This window comes from Mobula birostris, chromosome 6, assembly GCF_030028105.1.
Source record: "Mobula birostris isolate sMobBir1 chromosome 6, sMobBir1.hap1, whole genome shotgun sequence".
In the NCBI taxonomy this organism is placed as follows: domain Eukaryota; kingdom Metazoa; phylum Chordata; class Chondrichthyes; order Myliobatiformes; family Myliobatidae; genus Mobula; species Mobula birostris.
The window spans coordinates 113,435,085-113,455,947 of NC_092375.1; the positions used below are offsets into that span (position 1 = coordinate 113,435,085).

The window sequence follows — 20,863 nt, forward strand, 5'->3', positions numbered from 1 at the left end:
CAGAGTGGTCTCTCACGTTATGTTCAGTAAGTAGCACACAGGGAAGCTCGACAGTAATCCGTAAGGGTCAAAATATACATGAATATGTAGGTTTTGTTATACTATGGTTTCCTCTCACATTCCAAAGACCTACTGAGGTAGTGATTAGGGTTGTGCCGGTTGGTTCAAGAACCAAATGGTTGAAGGGAAGTAGCTGTTCTTGTGAGACTTTGAGCCCTGTACCTCCTGCCCTATGGTTCAAAGGTTCACTTTACTGTCAAAGCATGCATATACAATACAACTCTGATATCCGTCTTCTCCAGATAGTCATTAAGTACAGAGAAACCATGAATATTGTTGAAAGAAAAGACATCAACACCCCTCCCTATTGTATTCCATATGCATTACAACTCTGATATCCGTCTTCTCCAGATAGTCATTAAATACAGAACAACCATGAATATTGTTGAAAGAAAAGACATCAACACCCCTCCCTGCACGAAAAGAAGAAACAAAACTCTCAAACCCCAAAACCCCCGCCCCCTTTGCAAAAAAAAAACAATAACATCAAACTTCCTTGCAAAAAAAAGAATAGCTGTGAGAAGATGGCGTGGTCTGGGTGGTGGGGACCTTTGATGATGGATGTTGCCTTCTTGAGGCATCGTCTCCTGCAGATACTCCTGCTGAACGTGCCGTGATGTATTGGGCTGAGTTCACTACTTCTAACGTTCATTTGCATTGGACCAGATGGTGGCGTAACCATTCAGGATGCTTTCAACAGTACATCTGTAGAAGTTTGTTAGAGTGTCCAGTGATAAACTGAACCTCTTTAACCTAAAAAAAAAGAAAAGGTGGTGTTGCTCCTTCCTTGTAGAACAGACTACAGCACAGGAATAGGCCCTTCAGCCCATCATGTTGTGCTGAACTGATTAAGCTATGAATTGAAACCCTTCTAAACTAATTGCTTCTACCTACACAATGTGCAGAGTCCTCAATTCTCTGCATGTTTATGAGCCTGTCTACAAGAGTCTTAAATTCCTCTATCATATTTGCCTACTCCACCACACCTGCCAGCAAATCCCAGGCATCCACCGCTCTTTGTGTGTAAACGAAAGTTGTCGTACTTATCTCATTCCATCTTATCCCCTCTCACCTTAAATGCATAGCCTCTAGTACTAGACATCTTGACCCTGGTTATGAGGTACTAGCCGTCTACTCGAACTGTGCCTCTTGCGTCTTCCAAAACTCTACTGGGCTCCGCCCAATCCCTAGGCCGGTGGTGTAGTGGCATTAGCACTGGACTTTGAAGCAAATGGTCCAGGGTTCAGATCTGGCTGATTCCTTGCAGGCTTTCCATCTGTGCTGGGTTGAGCATCGAGCTAGCAAATTTAGCCTCGTAAACAAAAACAGACAGAATTTTAAAAAAACACGAGGTTGCCACCCAATGTGCCACAGGCCTGGAGGAGAAAAACACAACATCCCCTCAGACCTAGACATTCCAAAGCAACCCAAGTTTGTCCAGAGTTACACACGTGAAATGCTTGAAGAACTCAACGTTCAAAATTCAAAGTACATTTATTATCAAAGTATGTTTGCAGTATACAAACCTTAAGATTCATCTTCTTGCAGGCAGCCATGAAACAAAGAACATAATAGAACCCACTAGAAATCCCCACACACTAAAGACCGGCAAACACCCAAGGTGCAAAAAACTGTGTAAACAATAAAAAGTAAACAAATAACACACATGACATGAATCGTGGTGAAAGCGAATCCACAACCCCAGCACTGCAGCCGGACCAGGAGTCCGCTGGCTGCCAGCCACTTCTGCAGAGTCGGTCCAGCACGCAGGTGAGTAAAGCCTCCTGGAGCAGTGAGCTGAACGCCCATTTGTCCTTCGTCCCTTGGCCGTGATCTTTCTAATTTAACTCAACGTTGAAATTGGCTAAACACTGGTTTACTTTTTGTTCTTGGGGCCCGGGCCCCACCGCTTCAATCTGTCCCGAAGTTTCGATCCGGCCCAAGTCTGCTGCAGCAGCGGCTGCTTCGCTCATACCTGCATTCTTGAGAGCTCAGTTCTTCAAATCCTTCAGGATATTGCAAATACATCAGGTCATATAGACAGTTCAAAAGCTGAACTCCCAAAAGAAATTACGGGCTGTGAATTGCAGTGATCGTAGTCCAGAAAAAGTATAGTTAATAGAGCAGCTGGCAGCTTTGCTTGCTGCCTGTAAAACATCACCGTGTCTTGCCAGTGCCATCTTTTGCAGCGCTTGGCAGGTCAGGGATCAACTATGGAAAGAAGTAAAAAGTTAATGTTTCGGGTGAGACTCTTCATCAGGACTCTGTCCAACCTCTCCTTACAGCACATACCCTCTGATACAGGAGCGCAAAGGAACAGAGCAACCTTGGAATATCAAAAAAACAACAAATTTCATGACACTCGTCAGCGAATATAAACCTGATTCTGACTCTGACCCCTCATTTCATTCTGCAGAACCTCCGGTCCGTATAATCCGTCCGACAGACCGGCTGCTGGACCACAAGATCCTGGTGTCCCAGGAGATTCATCTGGAGTGTGAGGTGTCCCGGGCGAACGCACTCGCCCGCTGGTACAAAGACAGGGAGAAGGTAGCTGAGGACGGGCGGACATTCACCAGGAGCGAGGGGGCTGTCCGGTCACTGCGGATCCAGGGAGCGCGGCTGACGGACTCGGGAAAGTACCTGTGCGACGTCCGGGATGACAGCATTGTGTTCCGAGTCCACGTGGAAGGTAAGGTGCAGTTACGTCCAAGGACACCACTTATCCTGCGTCTCTGGTGGGATTGTGATTGGCCAAGTGACCTCTATGTCCGCATGAGAAAAGATTAGTTTATTTCAAAGTCAAATCAATTTATTGTTGACACACTCCTTCCTGCACTCATGCTGAGCTCGTAATTTCATTAACTTGCATCCAACTTCCACCCAGCCTTTAAATTCACTTTGTCCATTTCTGACACCTCTTTCCCCATCTCCCTGTCTCCATTCCTGGAGAGAAACTGTCTACTGATATCTTTTGTAAACCTGATTCCCATGGCTACTTTGCCAATACCTCTTGCCACCCTGTCTCCAATAAAAATGCCGCACCCTTTTCTCACTTCTTTTGTCTCCACTGCATATGTTCCCACGATGCAGCTTTCATTTCTAGGACATCAGGATGTCTTCCCTCTTCAAAGAACAAAGTTTCCCTTCCTTCATCATTGATGCTACCCTCACCTGCACCTCCTTCACTTACCAGACATCTGTGCTCACCCGATCTTCCCACTGCCTTAACAGGGCTAGAATTCCTCCTGTGCTCGCCTACCACCCCGTGAGACTCCGCATCCAACTTCCACCGTTTTCAGTGGAATCCTACCACCAAACACAGCTTTACTTCCCCCCCGTCACCCTCTCCTTCCCCTCCCCTCCCCCGCAACCCTCAGCTTTCCACAGGAATCCCTCCCCATTATTCCCTCCCCTGGCATTTATCCCTGCAAGTGGAAGAAATGTTACACCTGCCCATTCACCTCCTCCCTCACCTCCATTCTGGGCCCCGAACGGTCCTTCCAGGCGAGGCAACACTTCACTCGTGAGCCTGTTGGGGTCATCTACTGTAACCAGTGCTCCTCTACATTGCAGAGACCTGACGTAGGTTGGGGACCACTGAGTCGAGCACCTTTGCTCCATCCGCAAAAAGCAGGATTTCCCAGTGGCCAACCAATTTAATTCTAATCTCCATACCCATTCTGACATGTTGGTCCATGGCCTCCTCTTCTGCCAGGGTGGAGGGGCAACAACTCAAATTCTACCTGGGTAGCCTCCAACCAGATAGCATGAACATTGATTTCACCAACCTCTGGTAATTTTTTTCGCACTCTCTGCCTTCATCTTTGTCTTCCCCATTCTGGCCCTCTTCACCTACCTATCACCTGCCCCTGGTGCCCTTCCTCCTTCCCTTTCTCCTCTCTCCTCCTATAAGATTGCTTCTTCCCCAGCCCCTTACCTCCTCCACCCATCTCCTCCCAGCTTCTTACTTCATCCCTCCCTCCCCAACCCACCTGTCTTCACCTATCACCTTCTAGCTTGCCCTCCTACCCCTCCCCCACCTTCTGGCTTCTTCCCCCTTCTTTGCTGCCTGAACATCAGCAGTTTATTCCTCTCCACAGATGCAGCCTGACGTGCTGAGTTCCTCCAGCATTTTGTGTGTGTTACTCTGGATTTCCAGCATCTGCAGAATCTCTTGCGTTTTTAGTTTAGTGTCATCTGCACAAAGTCCAGGTGTGCATGGGCGCAGTGAAAAACTTACTTGCAGCAGCACCACAGGCACGGAGCATCAGATACACAACATTTACAAAGAAAACAAACTAAAATTATATAACCATATACAGGAAAGAGCACAATTGGCACAGTGCTGTTATACTGAGGTAGTGATTAGAGTTGTGCAGGTTGAATGGTAGTAGCTGTTATTGAGCCTGGTGCTGTGGAACTACCTCCTGTCCAATGGCAACTGTGAGAAGGTGGCATGGCCCGGACGGTGAGGATCTTCCATGATGGGTGCTGTCTTCTTGACAAAGCACCTCCTGTAGGCTCTACAGATGGTGAGAGGGGTGTGCCAGTGATGGATTGGGCAGAATCTACTACACTCTACAGCTTCTTACATTCCTGCACACTCTAATTGCCCTAGCAGACCGTGATGCAGCCAGTCCAGGACATGCTCTGCAGTACGTCTGTAGAAGCGTGTTAGTGTTTAGTGGCAAGCCGAACCTCCTTAACCTCTTTGGAAAGTAAGGTCACTGATGTATGTTCCTTGTAGAACCTGGAACAGTAGAGCCCAGGATGTTAAGCTGAATTGACCCTTCCTATAATGGGGCAAACAGAATTGAGTGCAATACTCCAGGTGTTAACCACCCAGAGTTTTATAAAGTTGCAACCTCTTAAGAAAGTAAATTTGCTGTTGCACCTTCTTTGTACAGGGCAGGACCAGGCCCTTTGGTGAATAATGTTGTGCTGAAATAGTTAAACTAGGAATTAAAAGCCAACTAAACTAATCCCTTCTGCTTACACAATGTACAGAGCCCTCCATTCTGTGCATATTCCTCTACCAATCTTAAATGCCTCTGTTGTACTTGCCTTCACCACCACCGCTGGCCGTACATTGTAGACACCATGTTGCCACGCATGTCTTGTTTCAACTTATCCCCTCTCACCTTAACATCATAGCCTCTAATACTAAATATTTTTACCCAGGTCAAAAGATAACAGCTGTGTACTTTAACTGTGCCTCTCATAACCTTACAAAATTTTATCAGGTCTTCCCCTCAGTGTCTGCCGCTCGAGAGAAAACTAAAGTTAGTCCACCCTCTGTTTCTAGCTCATGCCCGCTAATGCAGGAGTGTAATGGAACAGGAGTATCGCAAGCCAACGTACGTCGGTGATAACAAGCCTGATCCTGATTCTGACTCCTTGCTTCTGATTGTAGAACCCCCGGTCCGTATAACCCAACCAACAGGCCGGTTGCTAGACTGCAGGTTCCTGGTGTCCGAGGAGATTCGTCTGGAGTGTGAGGTGTCCCGGGCGGACGCCCTCGCCCGCTGGTACAAGGACGGGGAGAGGTTGGCTGAGGACAGGCGGACGTCCACCAGGAGCGAGGGTGTAGTGCGGTCACTGAGGGTCCAGGGCGCACGGCTGACGGACTCGGGAGAGTACCTGTGCGACGTCCAGGGTGACAGCATTGTGTTCCAAGTCCTTGTGGAAGGTAAGGTGCAGTTAGCTCCCTGAGCATTCATCCAGTGTCTCTCCTCATCACTGGGAGGATTGTGAATGGCCAAGTGATCTCGTTATCCATATAAGAGAGATTAGTTTAATTCAGAGTCAAGGTATTGTCATCTGCACAGGTCCAGGTGTGCACAAGGGCAGTGAAATACTTGTCTCAACATCACAGGCACATAGCGTCAGAAACACAACATTCACAAAAAAACATAAATATTACACAACACAGAACACTATTAGAACTAAGAAGAGTCTGTTGTAGTGATTAGGGTCACAGTGTTGCTAAACTGCAGTGATTAGGGTCACAGTATTGCTAAACTGTAGTGATTAGGGTCACAGTGTTGCTAAGCTGTAGTGATTAGGGTTATAGTGTTGCTAAACTGTAGTGATTAGGGTCACAGTGTTGCTAAGCTGTAGTGATTAGGGTTATAGTGTTGCTAAACTGTAGTGATTAGGGTCATAGTGTTGCTAAACTGTAGTGATTAGGGTCACAGTGTTGCTAAACTGTAGTGATTAGGGTCACAGCGTTGCTAAACTGCAGTGATTAGGGTCACAGTGTTGCTAAACTGCAGTGATTAGGGTCACAGTGTTGCTAAACTGCAGTGATTAGGGTCACAGCGTTGCTAAACTGCAGTGATTAGGGTCACAGTGTTGCTAAACTGTAGTGATTAGGGTCACAGTATTGCTAAACTGTAGTGATTAGGGTCACAGTGTTGCTAAGCTGTAGTGATTAGGGTTATAGTGTTGCTAAACTGTAGTGATTAGGGTCACAGTGTTGCTAAGCTGTAGTGATTAGGGTTATAGTGTTGCTAAACTGTAGTGATTAGGGTCACAGTGTTGCTAAACTGTAGTGATTAGGGTCACAGTGTTGCTAAACTGTAGTGATTAGGGTCACAGTGTTGCTAAACTGCAGTGATTAGGGTCACAGTGTTGCTAAACTGCAGTGATTAGGGTCACAGTGTTGCTAAACTGCAGTGATTAGGGTCACAGCGTTGCTAAACTGCAGTGATTAGGGTCACAGTGTTGCTAAACTGCAGTGATTAGGGTCACAGTGTTGCTAAACTGCAGTGATTAGGGTCACAGTGTTGCTAAACTGCAGTGATTAGGGTCACAGTGTTGCTAAACTGCAGTGATTAGGGCTGGGCTGGTTGGTTCTAAAACAAAACAGTTAAAGGGAAGTCGCTGTTCCTGAACCTGGTGATGTGGGACTGCAGGCTTTTGTACGTCCTGCCTGACGGTAGCTGCAAGATGACGCGGCCCTGTCGGTGGGGATCTTGAGACAGCACCTCCTGTAGATACTGCCGATGGTGGGGAGGAATATGCCCGTGATATCTTGGGCCGAGTCCGCTGTTCTCTGTGGCTTCTTACATTCCGGAACATTCGAACTGCCGAACCTGACCATGATGCAGCATGTCAAGACACGTTCTACAGTATGCCTGCAGAAGTTTGTTAAGAGTGTTCGGTGACGAGCTGAACCTCCTAAGAGAGTAAAGTTGCAGTTATGCCTTGTAGGGCACGGTATAGTACAGCCGAGGAACAGGCCCTTCAGCCCACAATGTTATGCTGAGCTAATTAAACGAGGAATTAAAAGCCTACTAAACTCAAGAAGGTGGAATCCATCAGTAAAGACCCTCAGCGCTGATTTCTTCTTCTCATTACTACCATCAGGGAGGAGTACAGGAGCCTGAAGACCCGTACTCAACATTATAGGAACAGCCTCTTCCCCTCTGTCATCAGATTTCTGATGTCCACGAACCTGTGAATACTATCTCGTCATTCATCTCTTGCACTAATTAGTTATTATTTTGTAACTTACAGTAATTTTATGTATTGCACTGTACTGCTGCCAGAAAAAAAACAAATTTCACGACAAATGTCAGTAGTAATAAACCTGATTCTGATTCTAACCCTGGCTTCTGACTGCAGAACCTCCAGTCCGTATAACCCGACCAACAGACCGGCTGCAAGACCACAAGTTCTTGGTGTCCCAGGAGATTCGTCTGGAGTGTGAGGTATCCAGGGCGGACGCACTTGCCCAATGGTACAAAGGTGGGGAGAAGGTGGCTGAAGATGGGCGGACATTCACCAGGAGCGAGGGGACTGTCCGGTCACTGCAGGTCCTGGGCGCACAGCTGACGGACTCAGGAGAGTACCTGTGTGATGTCCGGGATGACGGCATTGTGTTCCGGGTCCTCGTGGAAGGTAAGGTGCAGTCCCCTCCCTGGACTCTCATCTAGTGCCCCTCCTCATCGCTGGGAGGATTGTGATTGGCCAGGTGACCTCAGTGTCAGTATAAGAAGTAATTAGTTTAATTCAGACTCAGATCAAGTCATTGTCATCTGCACAAGTACACGCATGCACAGGTGCAATGAAAAACTCACAGCAGCATCACAGGCACAGAGCTTCAGATAAACAACATTCACAAAGAAACATAAGGTAAACAAAACTTTAAAAATCTTACAAGAAAGAACACAATTAGAACTGAAAAGAGTATTTTGTAGTTGAAGGTGGTCAAGATGTTGCTAAACTGTAGTGATTAGGATGTGCAGGTTAGTTCAAGAACTGAATGGTTGAAGGGAAATAGCTGTTTTGAACCTGGTGGTGTGGGGCTCCAGGCAAAAGTACATCCTGTTTGATGGTAGCTGCAGGAAGATGGCATGGCCCAGTCAGTGGCAACTTTTGGTGATGGATGTTACTTTTTTTTTGATACTACCAATGGTGGGGAGGGATTAAACTAGGAATTAAAAGCCTAATAAACTGATTACACAATGTCACAACTTTCCCCCTCAAACCTCAAGTGCATAACTCTGATTGAGGGCCCTCGTTGGTCAGGGCCGACCATGGATGATGCATCCCAGCTGTCTATGTGATACACAAGGCAATATGCAATCAAATAAGCTTAATTAACATTCAAACCATATATGGATGCAGTCGAACGAGACAGTGTTCTTTTGGGGCCAAGGTGCATAACATGCATTCAAAATAGTGAGAGGGGAAAAAACTACACATTTCATTACACAATAAACACATGTCTAGTCCAAGACCCTGAGTGACTTGCAAACTGATGGTACAGCTCCTGCCAATTCAGCCTGTCATTCCATTTGTCAAACACTGGAGGGCAGCACTGACAGGAGTGTTCAGCCCCCAACTGAACATGGATGTCATGCCACACCGCCTCCGGCGTCTCCTCATCTGGACTCCAGCAGCAGGCAAGCCCGTGACTTGAGGCCTAGTCACTACAACCAAGGCCATGCTGTTGCCTCCTCGCCTGTATCACCGCCAAACAAGGGAAAAAGGCCTGAAGCATCTTACATTATCAACGTCTTGTGATTGCAAGAGAAACGTCCAAGACGGTCACTCACAGTTACACTGCACGCTGCTTTCATGCACTAACTGCAATGCCTTGGAGCAGCAGGCAGCAATGTGGTCCTCACTCAGGTCAGCTCCTCCGAACCTTCTCCGGCACATCCGCCGGCTTCTCCTTCTCCAACCTGACGGTTGGCTTTTCCTTTTCTGACCCGTCCGCCGGCTCCTTCAACACCCCAGCCAGCTGCTCCAAATAACGAACAGTTCACTGATGTGCTAGACCTGCTGTACCCATGGGGTCTACTATAGTCTTGTGATCATAAAAAACTTATTTTAAAAGAAAAGTGCACCTTTAGTTGGCCCCCGAGAGGCTGTTGTGTTGGAACGTGCTGCTCTCTTACCAGAAGATATCACAAGCTAGGGGAATATGATAGGGAGATCAAGCTGTTGCCGGTGTAACTGGCTCCCTCCCCTCCATGCTGCTGATGAACTCACAGGAACAGCAGAGGCTGATACAGTTTGGCACCAGTGATGTCGCAGGAGTTGCCAGTCAGCGGTGAACTCAACATAGGACTGCCTTAAGGACTCCAGATCCAGATTTTCCCTCAAGGTTTACTCCTGAGGCCTTCCTCGTGAGCGGGAGTAGCTGCAAGGCAGCAGAGGTTTGAGATTAGAGTTTTCCTTCTCCCAGATGATCTGCCAGCCGTGGTTGACGAACCCCCATCTGCCCGAAGCAACTGGTTTTTGAGGCACCAGTAACCCACCTTTACCACTTGTCTTGTCGGTAGGAGCAGTTCCACTGGGCTTCGTAGCTAAACCACATGTGAAGGACAGGAGCTGAACTTGGTTGTCAGACACTATTTAAGATGTATGCCATTAGGAGCATTTAGTAGGTAGTTGGGAGTTTATCCCTACCACAGCCCCTGGCTATAACAGCTTTATGGAACTACATAGCTCTAGTACTAGGCGTTTTGACCTGGGAAAGTGATAGCAGCTCTCTACACTTTCTATGCTTCTCTTTATTTTATGCACTAAGAACAAAAAGCTTACTAATCTAACACTTCCTGCCCTAACAATGCCCATATCCCTACATAATCTGCATATTCATGACCTTATCTAAGAGCCTCTTAAACATTTCCCCTCAAACACTTGGCCGTCTCGGAAAACTTAACTCCCAAATATGCAGGTATGGCATCCTTAAGTGGACGAAGGTACATCACATTTTCGGAAGAAAGGGAGGAGGGAAGGACTCCAAGCTAGAATGAAGCTCCCTCTACCCAGCATCTTGTTAGCAAATGTACAGTCACTGGAGAACAAGATTGAGGACCTAAGGACAAGATTGCTGTATTGGAGGGAAATGAGGAATTGCTGCGTTCTGTGTTTCACAGACACATGGCTCAATCTGGACACGCCAGATAAGCTGGTAAGATCCGAGGGCTTCTCGATACACAGGATGGACCAAACTGCTAATTTGGAGAAGGCAAAAGGTGGGATTCTGTGTTTCATGATAAACTCTTTCTGGTCCTTGGACATAGCACTCTTGTTGCATTCTTGTTTCCCTGATCGGGAACATTTGATGACTAAGTGCTGACCATTCTACTTACCAAGAGAGTCCTCCTCCACGATCCTGACCACAGTTTACATACCATCAAAGGCTGATGTTAAATAGGCATTCAAGATATTGAATGCTGCCATTAGCAAACAAGAAACAGCCTATCCCAATGCCTTTCAAGCCATTATCAGGGAAATCTATCAGCCTTGTTTGAAGAAATCTCTGCCCAATTATCATCAACATATTACCTGCAGCACCAGGGGTCGCAATACACTCGACTACGGCTACACTGCGATTAGGAATGCCAGCTGCCCCATGCCTAGACCACATTTGGCTGTCCTCCTACCTGGATACAGGCAAAAGTGCAAGGCTCGAGAGATAAGGTCAGCAAAGAGGTGGTCGCAGGAGACAGAGGAGCAGCTACGGGTTTGCTTCTAGTTGGCGGACTGGGTCATGTTCAAGAATTCATCAGGGAATCTGAAGGAGTACACCACAGTTGTCATGGACTTCATAAAAACAGTTGTAGATGAGTGTACCCCCATAAAATCATTCAGACTTCCTCAACCAACAGCTGTGGATGAATCATAATATCCATAATCTGCTGAGGGCCAGATCAGTGGATTTCAGGTCTGACGACCAAGTAAAATACAAAAGGTGGGGGTATGATCTCCAGAAAGCCACTTCTTACAAAGTAAAACCAAGTCAGGTATGTGACAACAAGATTTTGCTACCAAATAAGCCCAATGCCTTCTATGCTTGCTTTGACTGTCAAAACATAAAGAAACATTCATGACCTCCCACAGCCCTGGTTACCCTGTGATTTCAGTCTCCTCAGCTCATGTGACAGCATCCTTCAGGATGGTGAATCCACGGAAAGCATTTGGCCCAGATGGGGTACCCGGCCGAGAACTGAGGACCTGTGCTGATCAACTGGCAAGGGTGTTCACCGACATCTTTAACCTCTCACTTTGGCAGTCTGAGGCATCCACCTGTTTCAAGCAGGCTTAATTATACCCGTGCCTACGAAGAATGTGGTAACCTGCCTCGATAACTATCGTTCAGTAGTATGTGATGAAGTGCTTTGAGAGGTGGGTGATGAAAATAAAAACTCTCTGAGAAATGACTTGGATCTGCTCCAATTTGCCTACTGGAGCAACAGGTCCACAGCAGATGCCATCTCACTGGCTCTTCACTCAACCCTGGAACACATGGACAGCGAAAATGCACGCATCAGGATGTTCTTCATTGACTACAGCTCAGCATTCAATACTAACATCCCCTCAAAACTAATCAGTAAGCTTCAAGACCTTGGTCTCAATACCTCCTTGTGCAATTGGATCCTTGATTTCCTCATTTGCAGACCCAAGTCAGTTTGGATTGGCAACAACTTCTCCTCCATGATCTCCATCAGCACAGGTGCACCACAAGTTGTGTGTTTAGCCCCATGAGGACATCTCTGTCATTGGCCAAATCAAAGGTGGTGATGATTCAGCATAGAGGAGGGCGAATGAAAATCTGGCTGAGTAGTGCCACAGCAGCAATGTCTCACTCAATGTCAGCAAGATTATTGACTTCAGGAGGAGGAAACCAAAGGTTCATGAGCCATCCTCATTGGGATCAGAGGAGGAGTGGGTCAGGAACTTTAGGTTCCTCGGTTTTATCGTTTCAGAGGATCTGTTCTGGGTCCAGCACGTCAGTGCCATTATGAACAAAACACAGCAGTGCCTCTGCTTCCTTAAAAGTCTGCAAAGATTTGGCTTGGCATCTAAAACTTTGACAAACTTCCATAAATGTATGGTGAAAGGTATATTGACTGGTTGCACCACAGCCTGGTATGGAAACACCAATGCCCTTGAACAGAAAATCCTCCAAAAAGTAGTGGACATAGCCCAGTCCACCACAGGTAAAGCCATCCCTACCACTGAACACATCTACAAGGAGTGCTGTCACAGGAAAGCAGCGTCCGTCATCAGGACCTCCACCATCCACGCCATGCTATTTTCTCACTGCTGCAATCAGGAAGAAGCTACAGGAGCCTCAGGACCCACTCTACCAGATTCGGGAGCAGTTACTGCCGCCACCCATCAGGATCTTGAACCTGAGGGGATAACTTCAGTCAATTTCACTCGCTAAATTGTTCCCACAACCTATAGATGCACTTTCAAGGACTCTTCATCTCACATTCTCAATATTCATTGCTTATTTATTTATTTGCTGATGATATTACTATTTTGCTTGTATTTGCGGTTTGTTGTCTTGCACATTGTGTGTTTGTCCACCTGCTGGGTGTGGTCCTTCCCTGATTCTGCTGTGTTTCTTGGATTTACTATGAATACTGACAAGAAATGTGTCTCATTGTTGTATATAATGACAATTATGTACTTTGATAATAAATTTACTTTGAAATGCCAATCCAGAGAAAATGACCTAGGTTTGTTCAACCTGGTAAACCATTTCCACACGCTCTTCAAAGCCTCCATATCCTTCCTATAATGGGGTAAACAAACACATTCTAAACAGAGTTTTATAAAGCTGTGATCTCTTCAGAAATTGAAGTCCCAGCTGTGCTTTCCTTGTAGTATGTAGAACAGTTCAATGCAGGAACAGACCCTTCAGCCAACGATGTTGTGCTGAACTGAATAAACTAGTAATTAAAAGCCGACTAAACTAATGCCTTTCACCTACACAATGTCCATATCCCGCCATTCTCAGAATATTCTTGTGTCTATCTGAGAAACTCTTAAATGTCTTTGTCATATTTGCCTTCGTCGCACACCAGGCAGTGCATTCCAGGCACCAACCATCTTCTGTGTAAAAGAAAGTCACTGAGCCTATCTTATTCTATCTTATCCCCTCTCAGCTTAAATGTATAGCACCTAGTACTAGATATTTGATCCTAGTTAAAAGATACGAACTATCTGCTCTAAATGTGCCTCTTAGAATCTTCTAAAATCCTGTCAGGTGTCCCCTCAGATTCTGCCGCTCGAGAGGAAGCAAGGCAGGTTTGTCCAAAGTAACACACGCAAGATGTGGGAGGAGCTCAGCAGGTCAGGCAGCATCTCTGCAAAGGAATAAAGAATCAACGTATTTCGGCTGAGATCCTTCAACAGGAATTTGTCCCACCTGTCCTTGTAGCTCTTAGTTTGTAGTACAGGAATGCAATGGAATAGAGCAAGGAGTCTCACAAATCAACAAATTTCATGACACATCAGTGATGATATGGAGCTTAGAAAAATAGAGGACTATGGGTAATTTCTAAAGTAAGTACATGTTTGGCACACCATTGTGGGCCGAAGGGCCTGTACTGTGCTGTAGACTTTCTATGTTTCTATAATGAACCTGACTCTGATTCTGTCTGCAGTACCCCCGGTCCGCATAACCCGGCCAACAGAATGGCTGATGGACCACAAGTTCTTGGTGTCCGAGGAGATTCGGCTGGAGTGTGAGTTGTCCCGGGCAGATGCACTCGCCCGGTGGTACAAGGACGGGGAGAAGGTGGCTGAGGACGGGCGAACATCCACCAGGAGCGAGGGGACTGTCCGGTCACTGCAGGTCCTGGATGCACAGCTGACGGACTCAGGAGAGTACCTGTGTGATGTCCAGGATGACAGCATTGTCTTCCGAGTCCTTGTGGAAGGTAAGGTGCAGTCCCCTCCCTAGACACTCACCCAGTGCTTGTCCCCTTGGCTGGGGAGATCGTGATTGACCAAGTGACTTCTGTGTCTGTATGAGAAGGGATTAGTTAATTCAAAATCAAATCAGGTTATTGTCATCTGCACAAGTCCATGCATGTACAGATGCAATGAAGAACTTACTTGCAGCATCATAGGCACATAGCATCAGATACACAACATTCACAAAGTAATACAGTACAAACAAAAAATATATAAAATTATGCAAGAGAGTTCATAATTAGAACTAAAAACTGTTTGTTGTAGTGCAAGGTGTTCGTTGTTTTACAAAGTCGTAGTGATTAGGGTTGTGCAGATTTGTTCAGGAACGGAATGGTTGAAGGGAAGTAGCTGTTCTTGAACCTAGTGGTGCTACAGTTTAGGTTTCTGTACCTCTTGCTCAATGGTCGCAGCCAGAAGATGGCATGGCCCGAATAGTGGGATATTTGATGATGGATGCTGCCTTCTGTGATGCTATTGGGTTAGCTGTCTGAGAAGTTCTAAACTCAAATGAAGATTTTAGTTCCTATCTGATTATAGATAGCTACCTTCAATAAAGGGAAGATGTACTGTAGCCACTTAATCTGCAAAGACTCAATCATGTCCCTGTTTATCCTGCATGGTGAGTTTAGTTGCCTATGTCCACTATTTGAGCAGTTGGTCCTCCCTCCTGTTTACAAAGTAATTTAAGCTCAGTTTATTTATTTTTAGTGATACACATTTAAATTTAGATAACATTCTTAAAGCACTTAAAACTCAGAGGATTTCTATCTCATGAAAGGCTTCTAAATTACAAACAATTTCTAGAACACAAAGGATTTTAAAAACAGGTGCAATTCCTATAAGCAAGCAAGACATACCAACGAGTTGCAGACAACTGAGTCATCCATCACAGAAATCGAAGGCAGAGAAATGGATTCTAGTCACCCCATCTTTCTGTCATTCTTTTATCACCCCCTGACCATTCCTAAAATGCCTGACTGCTCTTGTACATTTATACTGGTTTTTTTGCCACTTTGTGTGGCGTGTGGCCAAGTGGTTAGGGTGTTGGGCTCACAATCTGAAGGTCGTGGGTTCGAGTCTCGGCCAAGGCAGTGTGTTGTGTCTTTGAGCAAGGTACTTAACCACACACTGCTCCAGTCCACCCAGCTGAAAATGGGTACCGGCAAATGCTGGGGGTTAACCTCGCGATAGACTGGTGTCCTATCCGGGGTGGGGGTGGGGGGGTGGGAGTCTCATACTCTCAGTCACTTCATGCCACAGAAACCAGCATATGTACTGGCCTGATGGGCCACAAGGCTCGGGACAGACTTTAACTTTTTGCCACTTTGATGACTTCTCTTGTATGTGATATTTTTCAAGTACCTTTTCACACAGATAGTCTAAAAGCTTCTGGAAACAGAGTTCCCAGATACTCACCATTAATGCTCCAAACGCTGACTCTCTGAGTACACAGATCTTCTAACTATTACCGAATCAGCTATCTGATGTGCTAGGTGATAGTATCAATCTGGTCTGCAAGCTTCCTGGAGCTAAATAACTTATCCAGTGTTGTCTGGTTTGAGACATGCCAATTATTATACCCCCCATTGTCGGTGGGGAAGTAGTCTGTGCTGCTAGCTTGCAAATCGACTCTTTTAACTTCAGACTGGTATTGCTTGCAATTTACACTAAAAACTGAAGACTGACTCTTGTTTATGCCTAGAAGCCGAACAAAGTATATTGGCTGGAAGTTTAACTTACTCAGAAACAGCACTTAGATCTCTAGTTTACAGCTGCTGCTGTCCGAACCCTGGACAGTGAATTTTCATCACAGTGTGTGTTGCTTTGGACAGACTTGGGTCGATTTCTCTGGAGTGTCTGAGGCTAGAGGGAAACCTGATAGTATTTTGTAGGATTATGGGAGGTACAGTTAGGGTACACAGATGGTATCTTTTAAGTAGGATAAAAATGTCTAGTACTAGAGGCTCTGCATTTGAGGCGAGAAGGGATCAACTGAAATGAGACATGTCTGCAACTTTCTAATGCACAGGGAGTGGTGGTTGTCTGGAATGCACTGCCAGGGATGCTGGTGGAGGCAAAAAACAAGAGGCATTTAAGTGGCATGTAGAGAAGCTCATGAATATGCAGTATATCAAGGGATATGGACATTGTGCAGGGAGGAGCATTTAGGCTTTTAATTCCTAGTTTAATGAGTTTAGCATAACATCATGGGCTGAAGGGGCTGTCCCTGTGCAGTTCTGCTCCATGTTCCACAAGGAAGGTACACCAACAGTTCAGGTTAAGGAGGTTCAGTTTGTCATCAAACACTCTTAACAAACTTCCACAAGTGCACGAAATGTCCTGACTGGTTGTATCATGGCCTGGTACTGCATTTCAAATGTGGGAAGCTGCAGAGGATGATGCACTCAGCCGAATGCATCACAGACACATCCCTCCCACCATCAAGAAGTGTGATGGATGCTCATTATGCAGGACTGGTGGCCTTTATGCCAAGCTCAGCTTTCTAACGTAGCAGCTGACACCTCCAGACATCAATCAGTTGTTTATTTAGCTGAAGGAGGCTTGCAGACCAGATTGATACTCTCACTTACACCACAGAACATAAAACATAGAAGAGTACAGTACAGGAACAGGCCCTTTGGCCTGCAATGTTGTGCTGAACCAATTCAATTAGTAATCAAATGGTTAACTAATCTCTTCTGCCTTTACAATGTCCCTGTCTTTCTATTTTCCTCACATTCAATGCCTATCTAAATGTCTCTTATAAGTCCCTATGTATCTGCCTCTTCCACCACCCCAGACAGCGTTCTCACCAGTCTCCATTTAAAAAAAAACTTGCCCCTCATGTCTCCTTTAAAATTGTCCTCTCACTTTAAATATGGGCCCTCAAACCTCACCTCAGCCTCCGCCACTCCAGAGAAACAACCCAAGTTTCTCCAACCTCTCTGTATAGCACATGCCCTCTAATCCAGGCAGCATCCTGGTAAACCTCTTCCACACCTTCTCCAACACTTCAACACCCTTCCTATAGTGGGGTGACCAGACTGTATGCAACACTCCAGATGCAGCCTAACTAGAGTTTTATAAAGCTGCAACATAGCTTCCTGACTTTTGAACTCAGAGCCTCAACCAATAAAGGCAAGCATTCCATATGCATTCTTAACCACCCTATCAAACTGTGTAGCCATTTACAGGGAGTAATGAACTTAGACCCCAAGATCCCTCCGCTTATCAGCATTGTTAAGGATCTTGCCCTGAACGGTGTACTTTCTCTTTACATTGACCCTACCACGGTTCAACACTTTACATTTGACCAGGTTAAATTCCACCTGCCATTTCTCTGCTCAACTCTGCAACTGATCTATGTCCAGAGGTGCAGTGCTGGCTGGAGCGCACCAGAGCACGTCCGGCACATCTTTAAGAAAAAAGCCGAAATAAGCAAGCTAATTAATTAGGTGTGATTTGAGTATCTCAGAAACTGCTGATCTCCTGGGATTTTTACGCACAGCAGACTTTAGAGTTTACAAAGAATGGTGCCAAAAACAAAAAAACATCCAGCGAGTGGATTTAACAAGATGTTTTCACTCACAGAACAGCCACTGGCTGGATGTTTTTTTGTTTTTCGCACCATTCTTTGTAAACTATCACACCCATCTACATTATCATCCAGGTCATTGACACACATCACAAACAGCATAGGTCCCAGTACAGATCCCTGCGGGACATCACTGATGACAGACCTTCAACTGGAGTGAATTTCTTCGACCACAACCCTCTGTCTTCAATGGGTAAGCCAGTTCTGATTCCAAATGGCTAATTCACAATGCATCTTAATCTTCAGACGAGCCTCCCATGAGGGTCCTTTCCGAATATCGTACTAAAATCCATGTAGACAACGTCCGTATCTCTTCCTTCATTAATCCCTCTCATCACCTCGTCAAAAAACTCAATCAAGTTAGTAAGACACGATTTGTCCCCTACTCTACTCGCTTTATACTGATGACTGTGAGGCTAAACACAGCTCCAATACCATACTTAAGTTTGCTGAGATACAGCGTGGAATTGGCCTTTCCAGCCCTTCGAACCGCGTTGCCAGCAACCAACCCAGCAACCCTAGCCTAATCATGGAACGATTTACAATGACCAATTAACCTACCAGCTAGTACACTTTGGACTGTGGGAGGAAACCAGAGCACCCAGAGGAAATCCACATGGTCATGGGGAGAACATACAAACTCCTCACAGACAGACAGGAAAGCATTGTGCTAACCACTACGTTACCATACTGTGTGTGAAGTTACTATTAATAGAGAGGAGGTTTTTGGGAAACTGAAAAGTCTGAAGGGAGATAAGTCACCTGGACCAGATGAACTGCACCCCAGGGTTCTGAAAGAGGTGGCTGAAGAGATTATGGAGGCATTAGTAATGATCTTTCAAGAATAACTAGATTCTGGAATGGTTCCAGAAGACTAGAAAATTGTAAGAAAGGAAATTATAGGTCAGTTAATCTGAACTCAGAGGTTAGGAAAATGTTGGAGTCGATTGCTAAGGATGTGGTTTCAGGGTATTTGGAGGTACATGATCAAATAGGCTGTAGTCAGCTTGGTTTCCTCAAGAGAAAATCTTACCTGACAAATCTTTTGGAATTATTTGAAGAAATAACAAGCAGGATAGACAAAGGAGAATTGGTGGATGTTGTGTACTTGGATTTTCAGAAGGCCTTTGACAAGCTGCCACACATGAGGGTGATCAACAAGTTAAGAGCCCACGGTATTACAGGAAAGATTCTAGCATGGATAAAGCAGTGGCTGATTGGTAGGAGGCAAAAAGTGGGAGTAAAGGGACCCTTTTCTGGTTGGCTGCTGGTGGCAAGTGGTGTTCTACAGGCGTCTGTGCTGGGACCAATTCTTTTTACGTTAAATGTCAATGATTTGGATGATGGAATTGATGGCTTTGTTGCAAAGTTTTGCAAACAATGCAAAGAAAGGTGGAGGGGCAGGTAGGGATCTAGGAATACAGATCCATAATTCTTTGAAAGTCGCATCACAGGTAGATAAATAAATAAGTGATAAGTATTGAGAATATGAGATGAAGAGTTCTTGAAAGTAAGTCCATAGGTTGTGGGAACAGTACAGTGATGGGGTGAGTGAAGTTGAGTGATGTCATCCCCTCTGGTTCAAGAGCCTGCTGGTTGAGGGGTAATAACTGTTCCTGAACCTGGTGGTGAGAGTCCTGAGGCTCCTGTACCTCCTTGCTGATGGCAGCAGCGAGAAGAGAGCGTGGCCTGGATGCTGGGGGTCCTTGATGATGGATGCTGCTTTTCTGCGATAGCGCTCTATGTAGATGTGCTTAGTGGTGGGGAGGTCTTTAGCCGTGATGGTCTGGGCCATATCAACTACTTTTTGTCAGCTTTTCTGTTTCCATACCAGGCCATGATGCAACCAGTCAATGTACTCTCCACTGTACATCTGTAGAAGATTATCCATGTTTTAGGTGACATGCTGAATCTTCACCAACTCCTAAGAAAGTAAGGAGTGTGAACAGTCAGTGCAGAGTTCCTTTGTGGCGATTCCCCTCAGCAACAAGTATAGCTCTTTTGGATACTGCTGGTGGGGAAGGCCTGTCAGGACACAAAAGTAGCAGCAAGCCAAGTGGCGGTGTGGCTAGGTCTGAGGCTCAGCAGGGAAGGGTAAAGCCTGGAGGAGCAATGGTGATAGGAGACTGAATAGTTAGGGTTACGGACGGGAGATTCTGTGGCTGCGAAGGAGAACCCAGGATGGTGTGTTGCCTCCCTGGTGTGAGGGTCCAGGATGTCTCAGATTGGTTGCAGAATATTGTCAAGAGGGAGGGTGAACAACCAAAGGTCGAGGTTGATGACATAGGTAGAAATGGGGAAGGGGTTCTGTGCAGTAAATATAGGGAGTAGGAAAGAGGCTGAAGAACAGGACCTCCAAGGAACCATAACACCATATAAGACCATAAGATATAGGAGCAGAATTAGGTCATTTGGCCCATCAAGTCTGCTCTGCCATTTTATCATAGCTGATCCAATTTCCCTCTCAGCCCCAATCACATGCCTTCCCCTCCCTCATCCCCGCCCCCGGTATCCCTTCATGCTCTGAAAAATCAAGCATCTATCAACCTCTGTATTAAATACACATAAGGACTCGGCCTCCACAGCTGCCTGTGGCGATGAATTCCACAGATTCACCACTTTCTGGCTAAATGAATATTGCCTCATCTCCGTTCTAAAAGGATGCCCTTCTATTTTGAGGCGGTGTCCTCTGGTCTTAGACACTCCCACTGTAGAAACATCCTCTTCACATCCACGCTATTAAGGCCTTTCACTATTCAATCGGTTTCAATTAGGTCGCCCCGCACCCCACCTTCATTCTTTTAAATTCCAGTGAATACAGGCCCAGAGCCATCAAATGCTCTTCATATGACAAGCCGTTTAATCCTGGAATAATTTTTGTGAATTTCCTTTGTACCTTCTCCAGTTTCAACACATCTTTTCTAAGATAAAGGGCCCGAAACTGCTCATAATACTCCATGAGAGGCATTA

At 45.8% G+C, this 20,863-nt stretch overlaps 1 protein-coding gene across 3 annotated transcripts in view; it reads left to right on the forward strand.

Moving 5' to 3' along the window:
* obsl1a (obscurin like cytoskeletal adaptor 1a) overlaps nucleotides 1-20,863 on the forward strand; it is a 149,151-nt gene that overhangs the window by 62,885 nt on the left and 65,403 nt on the right. For all 3 annotated transcript variants that reach the window (XM_072261041.1, XM_072261043.1, XM_072261044.1), the window contains exons 17-20: nucleotides 2,477-2,752; nucleotides 5,477-5,752; nucleotides 7,693-7,968; nucleotides 13,986-14,261. In XM_072261041.1, the coding sequence (XP_072117142.1) occupies nucleotides 2,477-2,752; nucleotides 5,477-5,752; nucleotides 7,693-7,968; nucleotides 13,986-14,261 (1,104 nt within the window). The remainder of the gene's footprint in view (nucleotides 1-2,476; nucleotides 2,753-5,476; nucleotides 5,753-7,692; nucleotides 7,969-13,985; nucleotides 14,262-20,863) is intronic.